General features: G+C 45.4%; 2 protein-coding genes across 2 annotated transcripts in view; both read left to right on the top strand.

The window, feature by feature from the left end:
* Positions 1 to 17,861, top strand: part of CD81 (CD81 molecule) — a 548,624-nt gene that overhangs the window by 517,592 nt on the left and 13,171 nt on the right. The window lies entirely within an intron of this gene.
* SLC22A18 (solute carrier family 22 member 18) overlaps positions 1 to 17,861 on the top strand; it is a 59,900-nt gene that overhangs the window by 30,440 nt on the left and 11,599 nt on the right. The window contains exons 5-7 of the mRNA XM_009102202.4: positions 5,897 to 6,012; positions 6,497 to 6,607; positions 11,728 to 11,828. Of these exons, the coding sequence (XP_009100450.1) occupies positions 5,897 to 6,012; positions 6,497 to 6,607; positions 11,728 to 11,828 (328 nt within the window). The remainder of the gene's footprint in view (positions 1 to 5,896; positions 6,013 to 6,496; positions 6,608 to 11,727; positions 11,829 to 17,861) is intronic.

The following is a 17,861-nucleotide window of genomic DNA, read 5'->3' as shown; positions in this document are numbered from 1 at the left end:
ACTGCAGAAAGGAAGATTTGGAGGTGTTTTGTTTTCCTCTCAAAGGCATGGATAATGTGATGGGTGGTCCTGCTCTGGAAGTGCTGCCTTGAAGTCTGCTGAGCACTGGGGTGTCTGAGTTTATGTGTTTCTTGCCCTGGGCTGTGGAAGCTGGACTAGCTCTGTACATTGGCATGAACATCCGAGGAAATGTGGGAAAATTCTGTCAGCTCAATAAGTCTTTTTTTGGTTGAGGCTTTTGTGGGTTTGTTTTTTAAGAAGCCTTGGTGAAATTTTGTGCTTGGGTTTTTTTAGTTGGTTTTTGGGTTTTTTTTTTAATATTTAGGCAGAATCTCAACAATACAGACCAGACCACAGTGGGTCAGAGAAGAAATGTATTCAGCAAGGTAGTAAAATAGTTTTTTGAACAAAACCATCACTAATTTACAATAAGTTATGCATTAACTTGTTCATCACTAAGTTATCAGGACCACAGTAGTCACTGCTCACTTTCTTACAGACCTAAAGCTGGTTACCAGAGCCCATGGTTTGGTGTCACGATTTCACCTGGACTTTCTTTTTTTCACCTCAGTTCTTTGCTTTTCTTTTTAACTCACCTGGTTTTTTTCACCTATATCTGCCCCTTCAAGGGTATGAGGGGACAGTGTGGCCAAACTGCAACCAAAGAAATATTTTGAGAGTCCTCTCAGAGCTGTTTAAGGAATCTGGGCCAGCTATGAATGCTGGCTTTATGCAGCGCAGTTTTAAAGTAGGAGTGAGTCACTAAAAAACAATCTGCACTGTCTCCATGTTCAACTTTGACTTTTTTAAGAAAAGGAGAAAGAAAACAAACACAATCCCGTTCACGGTGAAATACACATTGATCTTTTAATCCTTGGGGAATCATTGGGAGCTGCTTCCTCCTGGAAAGAATCGCTGCTGTTGCCTCAAGGTTTAATTGTGCAATCGCAGGTGTGCCTTCCTCTCCTGGGCTTTGCAAAGCAGGGCTCTGTGGCTGGAAAGCTAATGGGAAAGCCACTGATACCATCTCGTGGCACAGGCAGCCTCCCCCTAGGTACCTGCCTCCATGGTCTGTCCCAGGCTTCTCAGGCAGGAAATCAAAGATGGGAATTGCAGCTGAGCAAGGACTGGAATTTGGGCTGGAGCCCAAAACTGTGGCCCCTGTTGGTTTGTTGTAGCTGCCCTTGGTGGAAGCAGGAGGTTCCGGTGCCCAATCCCTGCTTGGCACTGCCTGGGGGTTGTGGCTGGCAGGTACCAGCTGGGATTCTGCTCAGGCTCCCTGTCTGTGAGCTGGAAATATGCCTGGAAATATGCCTGGAAATGCCTGGCCAGTGGCCTCTCTCCTGCTGCTGGTCTGCTGCCTGATGCCCACATGCTGCACATGCCTTTGTGGGATTGAGTTTTTCATTGGAAGTTTTGCTGAAAGCATTGCTCCAAAGCTACTGTGAAATGCTCTCCACATTTATTTGTACCCATGTATGTACCTATACACACCCACACATTCTATTTTGGCCCGGCCCTGCTTTCCAAGAGCTGCATTTGCTCTAAAGTTTGCCAGGTTTTTCAGATGCTGCATGGGTGCTACCTCTGACTTCAGGAGCAGGAGCTGGAGAGCCTCTGTGTTACTGCCTTGCTGTGTTACTGCCATGTCTTCATTCACAAACTGAACTCTGATTGCATTCCTTTGGCTCACACTAATGGACCCTGGTGGGAGCAGGTTGTGAAGGATCATGGATTAGCTCCTCACTTTGCTGCCCTTGGAGGTGAAGGTTGGTGTTCACCTGCCAGTAAATAGAGGGGCTGGTTAAGTGTTAGATGGGAAGAAATGCAACCCTCCTCCAGCTGGCTTTGGATCCTAGGATTTTTTTGAGGTTCAATCTGTTTTCCAGTACATTACTATTAATGGTTTCATCATCAGTTCTGCTTTCCCACCAGCATTCAGGATGGAGTTTCCAGATGGGTAACCTTAGCTGCCAGCCACTCATCCCTTCTCCATGGCCACAAGCTACCAAGTGAGTGCCTGTGGCAAGTGGCCATCCCACTTTTTGAAACCCTTTAAAACTCTTTAAAAGCATGCTTTAAAACATCCACATTTTTCCTGTTGGCTTCAGGAAAGTGAAAAGGAGAGGTTTTTTTTAGGTTGCAAAGCAGTTCTTGGCTGATGTTACAGGCTCCTGGCCTCCAGGTCCCTCTGCTCATGTTCTCTTCCTGTTTCTCTGAAAGTTTTATGTTGGGACATGCTGCAGATAGTCATGTTGGCAAAAACTAGTCCTCCTTGACCCCAGTTCCTCCTAGTCCTAGATTCAAGTGTTTGCTCCCTGCAGCCAAAATGTTTGCATCCTCCTGAAAGCATGAGATTGGGAGATATCGGTCCCATGCAGGACAGGAAAATGTACTTTACTCCTCTGCTTCATAGCAGGGCTGGAAAAACAAAAAGAATAGTGGGCAGCTGTGGTTTTAGCTGACAGCTGAAAGGGGCTTTGCTACCAGAAGTCCCCAGGGAAGACCAGGAGGCTGCTGACAAAAGTCAGGAAGGGGCTCTCTCTACAGATTAAAAAGCAGAGGAATTATAAATAACACGCTGAAGTCCACAGATAAAGTTACCCAAGTTATTTTGGCCATAAAGCCCAGGACAGTAAAGGCCCTTAATCTCTCATTAATCAACAAGAAGCTGGAAGAGGCCATACAATGAGCTCAGCTGCCAAAGCTGCTGTGCCCTTTTGCTCCATTTAATTTAATTGTATTAGTCCTGCCCGCAGCCTTTGTTCTTCCACCCCGCTCAGGAAATCTGCTGCTGGGTTTGGCAGGGCTCTGGTTCCACATGGCTGGTTTGTGGACAGCCAGGAGGGATGGGAGGGAGAGCAGGAAGGGGAAGAGGATGGGAAAAGGTGCCACGGGAGCAACCTGCTTGATGTCCTTCATTTATCTTAATAATGCCACTGCATCCCTTCCTGCTGAGGCTTCCTCCTGGTAAGCCAAACACAAAACTGAATGCAAAAGGACTCTGGCTGATATCAGCAGAGATGGGATGTTTCAATTTTAAAATAAAAAAAAAAAAAAAAAAAAACAGATGAGTGACCACGAGCCAGCTCTTGTTCAGCAGGTGCTACCAACCCAGCAAAGCTTTCCTACCACCACCTCCCTTGGTTTCACTTCATCTCTCTCAAATGAGCCAACAAACAAATGCAAATGTGCTATCCAGGACACAGGTGAGTTTTGTCAAATTTCAGCACTTGTCCCTGCTGAAGGATGAGATAGCAGAGCAGCCAGCTGGAGGGTGTCCCTTCCTCACCATTCCATCAAGGAATGACAGTGCTTAATGTGTGGGGAAAGATGAAGCACTTGCAGAAAGATGTGCTTAGGAAAAGGGATTTTCAGATGACTTTGCTTCAGGCTTGTGTGGAAAACACAGCTTCCAGTTCCATATTTTACTGGATTTCTCTGATTTCAGCAACCAGCTGTATAAAATTCCACAAATTTGTTATATCAAGCTCACGTTTTCCCAAACATGTAAATTGTCAAGGTTCTCCTCTCCCTTTCACAGCAGTGAATTAACTGTGCTTGCAGTGAAGTAAGCACATTATTTGCTTATAGTTTTACAGAGTGATCCTTCTGTCATTGCTTACTGTAATTCTTCTTGGATGTGAAGAGTAAAACATATTTACATTGGTATGTGGGATTCTGGACAACCTCAGGAAAAGGAAGAGCTGGAAAGGAAGTTCTTCTGGCTGATGAAAAATTTTGAGATGTGTTTTTTACATATCAGAATGAATGAAGCTTGAAATAGAGAAACTCCCAGAAAAATAAAAAACAGCCAACCAAAAAAAAAAAACCCAAAAACCATCACAACCCCCCCTACACACATTTAGCCAGATTGAGCTACTTATTTTGCCTATTTTATCCTTTTTATTTTCTTAGTAAATTTACTTTATGTTGCAATGCAAAGTAGAAATTCTGGATGTTTTGTATAAAAATTTTTGTCCACAAATTTGATTTCAGTAGTTTGGGAACTGCATGGCATATAATTTTAATTTAGAAAGTGGCAATCTACTGCACTAAAAATGAAAAGTAATGATCCAGTAAATGACTAATTTTGTGGTCTGAGTTAATTAGTGAAGCAGCTTGGTGGATAGAAGGCAGCAGGTCTAAATTACTGTGCTAAGTCCTTTTGTAGAAAGATATTATCTGGCCTTGTTGTTTTAATAATAATTAATGAGAATTAAAACATTCAGCTGGGATTTTTGCTGTTACTATTAGCGGGAATGTGTGTGTGTGTGTATGTATATTTATATTTGTTCTCTGATGCTTTTCTTGCTTGTTTGCATCTCAGTCCTTGACTGTCTTGCTCTGTGGCTTAAATAATACTCCAGAAATTATTCAGGCTGCACCTGTGTCTAGCATGGAGGAAACTTGAGGCTTTTACAATTGGTGCTGCTGGTTATTTAATGAAAAACATGCACCATAGCCTGACAAGGAAATCAGCAGTAAAAAAAAGCAGACAATAAGCAGTGTCTCATCAGCAGGATCACAGGGAGCATCTGCTGGGGGCTTGCAGCTCACTTTTACATCTTATTTTTGGCAGCACAGGGTGCTGGCAATGCAGGGATGGCACTGACCTCCAAGTCTGCATGGATCTGCAAGACTTCAAAGCCTTTCCTGGTGAAATCCAGGCATTACTTTGCTGAAGTCCAAATGCTCAAATGTGGATGCCTCCAAGGCACCCTGGTGGTCACTTTGTCTTGTGCCCTACATGACACCAATGTTTGGTGTCTCTGCTGGGCATTTCCACCCCAAACTGCTTCCTGTGGTTGGTTTCAAGCACATGTTTTAGGAAATCCTACAACCAACTGGATTCTCGTGATGGGGGAGACTTTTAATGAGCTGGTTTAGTGGATAATTGCTCTCACTGTTAAAACAAGCTCCTCTCTTTGTTTTCAGCTTGACTTCTCTCTGTTTCAGTCTTCCAGGCCTGGACTGTATTGTGTTGGTTAAAATTAAAGCCCTTTAGAGTGTGGAATCTTCCCACATACCCTGAAAGACTAGGAGGAGTCATTTCCTAATCTTCTCTTTTAAGAGGACAGTGATAACTGGGGACTAATTATGGGCTCTATTGACTTTTCCATGTTTGTGTTTTTTAGATAAGTTGTAATTGCTCCTTTTTATCATTGTACCACTATAGTTAATAATTGCTATTCACTGTGCCTACATCTTTAACTTCTGTTAAAGATTCAATGTTTGGGGTTCTGAGAGATGGTTTGGTAGTTGATAGAGGTTTGGTTTCGGGCACCTTTGGAGAAATGTAAGTGCATCAGTCAAAATGCTGTTTACCTTCTCAGAAGGTTTTGTAGTCATCATGTTTTTATTTTTAATGCCTTCTTTTCTAATGGTATTGTCTCTCTGATGGGTTTACTTCTGCTTGTAGGCTGTGTTCTACCATCCCTAATCATCTTGAGTACTTTCCTTAAGTTCATTTTATTTCACTGAGAAATTTCAAGGAGTGAGATGCTACTTAGATTAATGAAACTGGGGATTAGACAGGGATTAGATGGACTCTAACAAGCAGATGCTGTGCTTTCTATGGGAAGATTTCTAAAGTTCATTAAACCAATAAAAGCTCCTTTCCCCCGACACTTGGAGATTTAAAAGCATTGTATTACACCCTATTACTAATAAAATGATAAACTATCTTGATAAAAAAAGCCATCTTTTGGTGAAATTTCAAACTGTGCTCATATCCAAACCCTCCATGAAAGGATGTGAGTTCTCTCAATGCCTTAGGTACTGTGACTTGAAGGGGAATTGCTCCTCATCTAGATGCCCAAGCCTTTGCAGGATGGAGGTATAAATCTCTTGTTTATGGTTTTTATCCAGTTATCTCTATTTTTTCTGTCTGCAGTGTTTATGTTCCTACATATCTTGGGCTGGTGGGAAGTCTCATCAACACCCTGATAGCAGTGATTTGGATCCCTTCTCAGACTAAACCAAAGTCAGACCATCCCATGACAGAGCACAGTGAGTATTTTGTGTTTCTGAAAAATACTACATGAAAAGGGACAGGGGATTGACATGCTGAAAGAACTGCTGAAGGACCTTAGAGTTGCATTTATGGGCAAAAAGGTCCCAGCCTTGAGATGCTTCAATATCTAAGCTGAGATTGGGGAAGAGGATTATTCCAAATGCATTGATCACTCTCCCATGTAGAATTGCAGTCTTCCAGCCCAGACTTGTGTCTCAGAAAAGGTGACTGTGGAGCCCTTGCTGGGGGTTAGTTTGGTCTGACAGGGGAGGAAACCCCACTGTCTCAGAGGGTTCCTCCACACGCAGACCTGGCACCAGCTCCCAACCTGCTGCCATTGGCACACAGCTGGTGCAGCAGAGATCTGGTTTTGGGGTGGTTTTTGGGTAGTTTTGGAACCTGAGCAGAATCTCAGAGTTTCCTGCTTTCCACCCTTAGCCTGTATAAACAGAATATTAACCCATATATCATCCTCTGCAGGCACATCACAGTCTGGCAGCTTGTTTAGCATCAGGGAAATCCTGCGCCTGATGAAGTTTCCGGGAGTAATGGAAGTTTTCACAGTGAAGGTTCTTGCTGGATTTCCCATAGGTAAATCTCACCCATTACCCATCACTGCTGATGCATTGAGCAGAGGATTACATACTCTGTAGAGCAGGCTTGTCTCAAGTTACTGAAAGCACATTGCTTTTGGTCACAGAGCAGCGAGGATTCACCCCTAACGTGATGCTGGATGCTTTCAGGGAGTCTCAGCTACACAGGGTCAAAAGCCTGGGACTTGATGTCCAACACATTACCTGTCATAAACTGCATCTGGGAGTTTTGGCAAATCACTTAATCTCTCCAGACCCCTCACTGCAAATATTTTTTCCTCTTGTCTGTCATTTCTCTTTGTGCTGTAAGCTCTTCAGAGCAGAAGAAAACTGTTTGTCCTCTGCCAGAAAAACTGAGGTCCTTCCTGATTTTACTTAGTGATTTTAAGGTGTATGTGCATCCTAGCCTTTTCTCCAGCAATTAAAAATTGTTGATGGATGAGAGGGCCAAGCTGCACACAGGGGATCCACAGCACATGTCTTCCCTAGCACATTGATGGGGATGCTTGTTCTTCTCTTCCTTATGTATTCTGCTGGGGGGTTTTTGTGTCACAGTAGGAACTCACTGATCCCTCAAACCTTTCCCAAACCCATCTCTTTCCCTGCTTCCTCTGAGTCAGTTGCTGTCCTGGCAGGGTTCGTATCTCCCTATTTGCCTGACTATGTATCCCTGGGCACAATTTAATTATCTTCAGTTTTGCCTTCCCTCTAACTTCTTTCCCCTTGACTAGAGACAAGCTGCATGTCATCCCCATCAGTGATGTGGAAGGACAGGATGATGTTCTCTGCCCTTCCACAAAGCCTTCACAGCTCTTTTCCCAGTCAAACCCAAAAAGTCCAGTTTCCCTTGATGATGATTTCAAGAACTGAGTTTTGTGCATGTCATAACACATGTGTATCATGCATCTGAACAAACTAAGGCATTCCCTTCCAAACAGGGATCCTAAGAGGGGACTTAAGGCACCATAGCTTTTAGATTTTGCATCTTTTTCCAATTCATTTTTGTCTGGAGAAGTCCTTGAAGTTTAAAGGTCTAGAGAATGTGAAACATGATTTACAAATGAAATGCTAATTTGTAAACTGTAAATTCAGTTTACAAATGAAAGTAAATTTGGCTGTGGAGTGTGGCTGAATCAGAAGGGGATGGCATTCCTGGGCTTGGTCAGGCTCATCTGTTATTTCTTGCTATATCCCTGGGGGAACGAGTCCAACTGGAGCTGGAAGTAAAGGATTTCTGGGGTTTTTCCCCTTGCTGTGTGTAGCTGGTACTGGCTGAGATCAGTAATGCCAGCTGGTCCTAACCCTGCCACTGGAGACAGGATACAGTCTCAAATTACTGCTGGCTTGACCTAACAGTGCAATTTTTTTGGTTCTTATTACAATAAACTTCTAAAACTGCACTCTAAGAAGTGTAAAAAATGACAGCATTTCACAGAATGAGAAAGATGTTTTAAAAGGGGTTTCTTAGCCAATTCTGACTCATTTCTCCTCTTAAAGTAGCATTCATTTCTCTGTTAAAAATGCCTGAGACTGCATCCATGTGAGCTTCCCACAGTAATTTCCTGTGTGCTCTCTCTTTTTCAAAGGCCTGGCAAAATGCACTTTGCTTTAGACATTCCTGCAGAAATGCAAATTCCTGCCTGTTACAGGATGCATTCTTCTTTCCCCGTGCAGAGCAAAACTGCTCACTGAACCAAAATAAACATCTCCTGCCCAAAACTGCAAGGCAGTTTCTAGGCAAAGAGGATGGAGACAGTGAAACTGGGATTTAAGGCAGGCACTGGGATTTCAGTCTGTCAGTATCTCTGTAAGGGTAGGAGAAGATTCACTTGAGGCATTCCTGCTGCAGCACTCCCACCACAGCGAGGAGTGACTAAAATCCTGGTGACTTCTCTTTGCAGGTCTCTCTTCACTTCAGGTCACTGACCAAACTGCTGGCAGCTGAAAGGGGATCTGGCCATCACTAATTCTCTGCAGCTCACAGCTGGAGGCTGAGCTCCTCATGAGCTCATTTACCTTTCATCCCCAGGCTGCAACTGTAAAATTAATTAGATTGCCCAAATTACAGACCGTTTTCTATTTACTTTGTAAACAAGTTCGTGATATACAGCAAAGAAAATCTTTTGTTCCTTATGGATCTCATTGTTGTCTAAAATTAGCTCGTTTGAGACAGAAAGAGCCTCCCTGGGAGGGCTGCAGGGCTGGGAACCTCCTCCCTGTGTTGCATAAAAGCAGAGAGGTGGGCTCTGTGCCTCCTGCAGGAAAGGAGCTGCCAGGGATTGGACAGGCAGCAGACAGCTCCAGCACAGCCCAGTTACCTTCTCAGCTGACCTGGGAAGGGAGAGCCTCTCTGCATTGTGGTAGAAAGGAGACAGAAAGAAAAACAAGAGGATAAAAATATCAAACGTAACTCTCACTGACAAGAAATCACCAGGGCCTTGAAAATATCGATAAATAGCTGCTTGTGTGAATCTTTGGCTGCCTAATCCTTTTGGAAAATCTGGTTCCTTCCAGCATGATTGCTTTAGCACTGCATCCCGTTTTTTAAGGGATTTTCTTTCACCTGTTGAGCAGCGTTTTGCAGTGAGCCTTGGGGCTCTGCATCCCAAACGTTTCCAGTCCAGTGCAGGAGGGCTGTGATGAGCTCCCAGAGGCTGTGCTTGCCTTCTCACACCATCTTGCAGTAGGGATTGCTAAACTGGCCCTCCAAAACTACATGTCACTTTTTTTTCCCCTTTTTTTTCTTTTTTTAAATAGGGTTTGCACTCCTGATTTTCCTTGGTGCTTTTTTTGTTACTGCACCTCACAAACCATTTCCCTGTTTTCTGCTGCGTGACCTTTGTTACTCATCCCACTGCTGCCAGGTTTTCTAAGGAGTTCACCCTTTTTTATGAATCCTCAAAAAAGGCACAGTTTCTGAAGGTATTTTATGCCATTTTCCTTTTTTTTTCCCCATGTTGAGCCTGTCAGCATGAGGCTTATCATTATTTATGTGGCTGCACTCAGCTGACCTGCAGCCTACCCAGCTGGGAACCTGCTGAGATCTTTGTAAGAAAGCTTGCTCCAACGAGCATAACATCTTTTTTTAGTTCAATCTGAGGCTTGCCTTGTGGGTTTCATCAAGAAATGTGTTACCAGTGGGAGAGACCACCTTAGTTTCTGAGAGAAGAGGGGCAAGGGGGTCTCCCTCCTCCAGGTAGCTTTTAAGGGACCACGCAGGCACAGGGGGTGACACCCATCTGAAAATGAGACCTTTGCCACCTCCAGGGGAGCTGTGCAATGTATGGTTCTAATTAAAGAGCACAGCCTATTCCCCTGCTCAGAAGGAAAGCAGCTTGTTTGGAGGAGAAAGATCCAAATCTGTCTTAACTTGATGAGGGACTTCAAAGGGGAGAGGAGCTGTAGAAGCTGGAGCACAGTACCAGGAAGAGGCATCAGGTATGTAGGGAGGCCAAGCCCCTCCTAGGTGGTACCTGCAGTGGGGTGCAGGATGAAGGGCGAGCTCCTGCTTCCATCTAATCCTCCTACAAGTGAAACCAAGTGTGGTTTTTCTTTCATGCCATCACGTGTGCCTTTTGTAAACATGTGCAACCCTGTTGCCTGATTTGGGTGTTGTGAGTAAATACTGCTATTTGCATGTTACCTTAAGCTGGCTTGAGCTGAGAGCAGTTTCAAAGTACCTGGATAACAGAGGGGTGCTCTCCCTGGAGGGGTGTGGCAAAGCCAAAGGTCTTCATGAGCCCCAGCTCCCAGGCACCTTCTCCACTCAGCTGGAGAGTAGAACAGCAGGGCTCCCTTCCTGCCCCCCATCCCTCCCTCCCGACCCCATGGAGCCAGCTGGGGTGCAGCTACTCCTGCTAAGGGGGAGGACACGTCTCTGGTGGGGTTCAGGAAGGCTTTGTGGTAGTGCTCCCTCCAGGAAAAGGCTTGGGGTGCCTGCAGGTGTTGGGGTTGGGCTGCTGGATGCAGTGGAGTTGTTCTTGTTTGTTAGGAAGTGAATCCTCCATGGTGTTTTCACCAGCAATCTGGGATCACCCTCTTCACCCTTCCAGGAAAAGCTGGCAAATTCTCCCCATGCCATGTCACTTTGCCAGGCCAACAGCTGTCTTCTCAGCCCTCACACATTGCCTCCTGCACTCTGATTTTTTCAGGAAGAAGAGGAATAAGACTTCTTTTTTACCCAGTCTTTATAACTCAGAGGTCTTACAAGGAAAGGCAGGACTGCTAAAAGTCATCTGGCCTCTTCTTTCCTGCAAGGATCAGTGATCTCTGACAGGCACAACGTGGGGTTCTTCCCACACAGAGAGCCCCAATTTCCTGCTGTCTTGGTCCATCTCAGGTGCACAGGACACTAGGGGAAGCAGCAGACTGTTACCCCACACCACACTTGAGTGCAGTGTTTTGACATAATATTTTTAATTTGATGGCTCTCTCTGTAAGACTGGGAGCATGTGCAAGCACGCCTGTATTTGTGTATGTTTGGCAGTGGGGAAAGCACACGCTGTTGTATTTTCATTTGAGATTGAGTGGATGTTCTCTGTTACACTTTGCAGAAATTGCCTCCATTGAAAAGCAGACCTGGTCTGTGCTCTTTCTGCCCATACCTTCCTGACTGCCAGTGCTGTCATTGTCCTCACAAGGGATTTTTCACGTGCCTCAGACATCGTTGCTGAGGTGTGCAGTGAAACCACTGCATTTTGGCTGATGTCACTGGGCTGCTCCCCACAGTGAATATCTGCAGTCAGGCAAACGGGCTGAGGAATCCAATCAGATTATTTTTATGGTTACAGTCTTGTCTGAACAAATGTTTTCTTGCTGTCTTAATGGTTAGCCTGGCTTCAGTGATACAAATATTTACCAGTTTATAATTAACAGCTGAAACTACAGCCTACATAGTCACATTACTTAAAGATGAAAGTAAGGGGGATAAAAAAGTTAACACTTAAAGATTAAATTACTACAATGACTTTGAATAGGATTGTGCTCATGTTTATACCCAGTGCTGGCAAACCCAGAGAGAGCTACTGACTTGGACTGGTGGTGACTGGGAGCAGGGTTTGGGCTATTACATGCACTGCAAGTGTATTGATGTACTCTTTGCATTAACCCTCCCTCCAGGTTTGTTCATGATTATGTTTTCCATCATCTCTATGGATTTCTTTGGCTTGGAAGCAGTGGAGTCTGGATATCTGATGTCATATTTTGGTGTCCTTCAAATGGTAAGTGAAGTGCAAGTCCCCCTCTTAGACAGGTTAGCTTGCCACACTGCTGCCTAATTCACTACCTTCTGGACACATGCTCTTCCAAATCCAGGTGCATTATTGACAGGCAAATCCTAGCTCTGCCACATGGCATGTAGCTTCAAAAAGAGAAGGGACTCCAAATTTATTCTGTTCCTTGGAATGGGAAGAAATTGGAGCAAGGAGTGTCCTGAAAGCTTTCTTCCCCTTGTCCCTCTCTGTCGATCTTTAAGCTGTAGAGCTGAAATTTCCTTGGACTGATAAGTCCTGGGTTTTGTAACAAAACTTACATTGAAGCTAGAGTGCCTTGGCTGAGGTTTTTCCTAGTGCAGGTGAGTTGATTTACATTTATACAGTAGCACCCTGTATACTCAGGAAAGTAGGCAACCTTACTGGTGTTTTCACTGTGTAGAAGAACTTGTTTCTGCTGCATGGAAACAAGCAGAGCAAGCTTGTGATTCCAAAAAAAAAAAAAAAATAAAGGAAAAATAAAAAAAAATCAAAGCACAGAAAGGTGTGTGACAGCATATGGTTAGGAGACTAGCAAAATGGATAAAAGGGAAAAGTCAGCTGCATTAGGCAGGGATAGGGTCAAGAATGTGCAGTGTTGTGTTATAGCAGAGTGCTCCTTTTGGAGGAAGAGGCTTGATAATTTTGCAGAAAGAGCAGCAGATGGTTAGAACCAAGCCCCAAGGTAGGAATGCAAGTTAAGCAATATCCTGAAGGAGAGTGGTCTTGTTATTAAATCCTCTTCATTTCCTGGGTATTGCCACAGAGTTCCTGTGGGAGCTTCTCATCTGGGGAATGGCAGCTTAAGCTGCTTCCTTTGTGATTTGGATTTGGCATGGTGTTGCCAGTCACTTGGGCTCTGGCCTGCTCTCCCCAAATCTGGGCATCTTGGTAAAGCAGCAGACAGGCGTGGCTGGACATCAGCAGCTGGATTCTGCAGTGTTAACTGGCTGGAGCTGAGCAGATGGTGCCTTTGCCATGTCCCTCCTGTCAGGGTGGCTTTGGACTAGCTGTCTCTTGGTCCTGTGAACATCTCCAACCTGCTGAATGCACTCCCATTCAGCCTCCTTGGAAAGAAGACCCGTTTGCCAGTGTACAAGCAAGCTTCTGAGCCACACTCCACTGCTTTCAGAGCTTTCCCTATCTTAGCCTTGTATGGTGCCTCCTAGACCAGGATCTGCAGGAATCACTCAGGTTTTAGAGGGACCAAGTCACTGTCCCAAATCTTCTTCCCCATTTGAATGCAGAAGGACTCCCCACAGCTGGGCTTTTAACTTAAGGCATAGCACTTAAACCCCTGTTCCATAGGCAGAAATAAGATCTGGAGTTGCAGCATGGCTGTGGTGTGCTTGTTTAGAGTGGGTAACGTGGGCAGCAATTGCTCTTGTAAGGAGTGGCTTTGTGTGGCTAGATGGAGCCTGGACTCTGCTGCTAGGTCCAGGATATCTGTCTTGAGGACACTGCTGTTATGTCTGGAATATCTGTCTGCCTTCAGTGCCATTGTTCCCCAGGTTAGTTTGGTTGAAACTGCTGTAGATAAGGTCACCTCCTCTGCCCTGCTGGGGCGACCCACACAGAGACACAGCCCTGGAAGATACGGGAATTGCAGCATCCACTCTGCTTCCTCAGGGATGGTCAGATGCCAGGGCTAACCAGGGACCTGACCCTTCCCAGAGTCACAGAGTTTCATCCCACAGAGGCCAATCATTCCTATTGGCACAATCCAACCCAGCAGGGCCCTGCAGGCTCAGGTGCAGCATCTGCTCTGCTGGGGAGCCTTTGCCTTGGGACATTGGACACAGAAACTGGCCTTTATCAGCCAGGCAGTTTTCTTCCATACATCCATGCAGTTTCTATCCATATTGCTAAGACTATCCCACAGTGGCACTTCCAAACTCTGCTCTGGTTTATGCAGGACAGGATCCTCAACTGGACCAAATTGAACTCTCACTCTCTGGCTTTTAAATGATTGTAAAACATTAGAATTAATGTTTTTACTTTCAGGTATCTGTCTAGAACCACCCAAAGATATCTCTTGTGGATGGTGTCTGGGTTAATGTTTTATGGTTGCTTTCTGTTTGGATTGCAGGGAATAGAAGTGTGCTGGCCCTGTCCTGCTGAGCCCCAGAGCTGCTTGTGTTGCCTAAGCTGGCATTTCAGATGCATTTGTTTCTGCTGTGCAGTGAATTGATACTGCTGAGATACAAATGCAGATTAGGGTGCAAGTGAATTCCACCAATCTGGATAGGTGAAGGATGATTAATATCTGCTGACTGGCTTCCCCACTTCACTGAGTAAATGACAGCTTTATTCATAAGGAATACAATCTAATTTTCAGTGAATTTCATCAGCCAGATACTCAGCTTTGATTTTTTTTTTTTACTCTTTAGTTTGCCCTTCTGTAAATTATTGTGAGGATTTTCCCATCCTCTTGGACTTGCCCTGAGCCCTTCTGTTAGAGGAAACCTGTCCCCCATGTGTGCATCTCTTCCTGGACATGTAAAAGATGGTGTTTAAGGACTTTTATAGCTGGAAGGGGACATAAAAGAAATTGAGGGGGAAATGATTTATTTGTGTCATTGTAGTTTCTATTTTTTAAATTAAATATTCTCAAAATTTACATATTCCTCTCACAGAAGGCAATGTTGCAGCTCCCTTTCCCAGCCTGATCAGCAATCCCAGGATGACTCAAATAGTGATGGTGTCTTCCTGCCTTCCTCTCCCACCCCAAGGATATTATGCTCCAATTGCTTAATCTAGTTTTTCAGCTTCCCAACCTCATTTGACCTGCAGTGGTGAGAAGTGGCCAGTGCACTGTAAGAATCTGTTTCTCCTCATTCCTCTCATTCAAGCCAGCTGCAGAGTACCTAGAGAGGAGATTTTGAGAGGCTTTGAGTCAGTCCACCTAATTTAAAGTAGGCAACTCAAGTTCTTTGCCATTGCTATCCCAAACAGCTCTTTGCATGGGGATTCAGCACAGAAACACAGACCCTCTGGGAGGTGTGAGGTGTTTGCCCTCTCTGCAGATGGAGGATGTTAGTTTAGACACCAATTCAGGCATCACTGAGGGATCCCATCCAGAGCTCTTCGGCTCACCCTGTGGTGAGCATCATCTGACAGCAGGGGATATGGGAAAGTGTGGGCAGGGTGAAGTGCAGTGGGGGTGGCAAGGGGGCTCGTGTCTGGGTCAGGACACAGCCAGGCGAGGGCAGAAAAGGGGGTGTGGGAAGGCAGTGAGACAGCATTGGGACAAGAAATGTCTGATGAGGAAACAGAGTAGTGGCTTAGCAAATGGAATAGGACCAAAGCTGGAATGGACTGCTGGGGAAATGAAAGTGGCACATGGGGGTAATTCAAGCAGTCCAGGTCTGTGCAGTGATTCTTGAAGCACCCTGACAGTGTGGGGCTGTCTGATGAGCTGGGACTGTGCCAGGTGAAGAGAAGGGGTGTGGGAGATAACGAAATGAGGAGAGGAGGGCAGACAGCAGGAAAGCTGCCTCTGCACCAGGCAGCCTGCACTGCAGAGATTCCCTTGCTCATGATGTGCTTGAAGCATCTTTATCTGATCACTGGTAGGTCTCCAGGCAAGAGTTAGGAGAGCCCGTCAGGGACACAATCCCTCTGTCCTCCAGGGCTGGGCTTCCAGAGCCCTCTCATCTGAGAAGCCATGCAAATGAGATTTCCCTCATAGTAAATGCCTGGCAGTGTGAAATGCCATTCAATCTCCCTCCAGAGAATAATTAATTTCATAATGGTTAGAAATCATTTCGTTTTGAGTAATGGGCAGAAATGAACCTAGACTTCTTTTTTTTTTTTTTTTTTGAGTTTGCAAGTGTGATAGCATGGACAACTTCCAGGTGTAGTATGTGGCTTGGAAAATGCTGCTGAAGGATTAGGCAAGTGAAATACCTGGAGTCCCCAGTTGATATCTGAAGTCACATCTGATGGTTACATTTCAAACCACGGGAGGGGGTGGGGGAAACTTTCCTTTAAGAACTTTTTCTCAAAAAAAAAAAAATAAACGAAAGCAAAATGCACCAAACAAAACTCTGGGTGGGACAAAGGGGTAGATATTTATAACCCTGAGGATCAAGAAATCATAAGACATCTGTTCTATTTACTGCATTTAAATTTGTATTGTTATACAAACTCCACCTCTAGCTGTGCAGCTTCTGGAGGGACAAGTTGGTACGGAGTGATCCTGAAAAGATGAGAGAGATTCCTGGAGGAGAGATTTACATTGCGTATCATCTTATCACCAGTCTGTCCCTCTCGCTTTTTTTTTCTCCCTACACAGCAAAAGAGATGATTAAAGAGCCGGGGATTTAATTACAGCCAGGTATGCCTAGGGGGAAAACCCACTTAGTGAAAGGACCTCGCAACAACAAACAGAAAGTTCTCCAGTTTCCTCGCTTTGAAGGATTTATATCTGTGCAGGGGGGTGGGTTGGAGGGGGAAAGAAAGCGATTAGGCTGGAGTTTGCAAAACACACCGTCCTCTTCCCCCTGCTTGGCAAAGTGCTGCCTTCAGCAGTTTGTTCCTCACCATCAGCCCTCCTTCCTTCCAGTCCCACCGCCCTCCTGCTCCTCCACAAGACCCGAACCACTCAAGCGATTTCTGGCATCGCCGTGTCAGTGAAAGAGCTCCCTTTTCCCCAGCATGGGCTTTGCACCACGTTCAGCCCCGTGGGCTGTGCTGACCCCCGAGCTCTGCCCCAGCAGGTCCCTCCCCAGCCGGGCTGGCCTGGGAACTGCCAGCCGGCACAATTTCAAAGGCGAGATACGGGTCCAGGGCGTGGGAGGCAGCTTCTGATGTGAATCATGCTATCTCTGCTAGGGATGGGGCCCTGCATCTCCTCCACGAGGCTGCACCAGCTTATCTGGCCTGCTGTGTCTGCCTTTCCGACCTTCTCACAGCTTTCCATTTCCAAGCTGGCGGGTGAAAGGGAACTGATTCTGTTGCTGGGCTCTGTCAGGCTTTCACTAGGTGCTGATGGAGGAATCTTTAGCAACATTCCCATGTCCTCTGAGCTCAGAGGAGCAGCTGAGCATCTGCACAACTCCTCTGACCTCCACAGGTGAGGTCAGCTTCTTGCAGGTGCCAGTCAGCTCAGCAGCAGCCCCGTGCAGCAAGGCTGGTCCTTCAAAAGTCTTCCAAAAGCTAGCACCTTGGACTTTCACATACAATCTTTTCCATCCTGCAAGAAGGGGGTCCTAAAATTTGTTAGAGGTTGACAGTCAAATGTGTAATTGGCCTTTCTGAGCAAATGGGAGCAGCTGTTTTCCCAGAAACCAAATGAGAGGCAAGAGAGTATTTTTCCATGTGATTTGCTGGACTAGTGTAACGAATCCCCAGCTTGCTGAATGCAGAAAATGATGAACAGAGATTTGGCTGTTCTTATGCATTTATTGGGAGACTTATTTGCCTTTAAAGAAGGAGAGGGGGGCGGAAAAAAAGATGAGTTGGTTTTTCCTGTGACATATGTACACAGCCACAGGCAGTGCCTGTTATTTCACTTGCAAACAATTTCCTCTCTCTTTTGTTTATTGATGGCAGAAGGCATTCCAGCCAGGTACACTGGCTCTTCCCCCGACTTCAAAGGAGGTCAGGTTACAAAGGCAAGAACCATCCAGGCAAAATGAAATGCAGGAGGGTAAGGCCCATCACAGTCATTCTCAAGGGGAGATTATGTGCAAGGAATAAGCCCAGGACACACCAGTAAGAATAAAAACAAGGATAAATTCCCTTTATCAGCTACCAGAACTTGTCCATGGGAGTGGTGATGGCCAAGTCACCTGGGATGTCCCCACTACCTTCTGGTAAACCAGCAGCACATGTCCAAAATCCTACATGAGAGAGAGCACATGAGCCACTTTTCACCTTCCCAGATGTGCTGCTCATTCCAGCCCAGGAGCTCTGTACTCAGGGAAAATTGCAGGCTGGAAGTAATGGATTTTCAGGTCTAAATTCAGACTGGAAAGTGAGGTCATGCTTCCTGGTGAC

The sequence above is a fragment of the Serinus canaria genome, chromosome 5 (genome assembly GCF_022539315.1).
Source record: "Serinus canaria isolate serCan28SL12 chromosome 5, serCan2020, whole genome shotgun sequence".
Lineage (NCBI taxonomy): Eukaryota > Metazoa > Chordata > Aves > Passeriformes > Fringillidae > Serinus > Serinus canaria.
The sequence above is the reverse complement of the archived record's forward strand: the minus strand, read 5'-3'. Positions and strand labels throughout refer to the sequence as shown.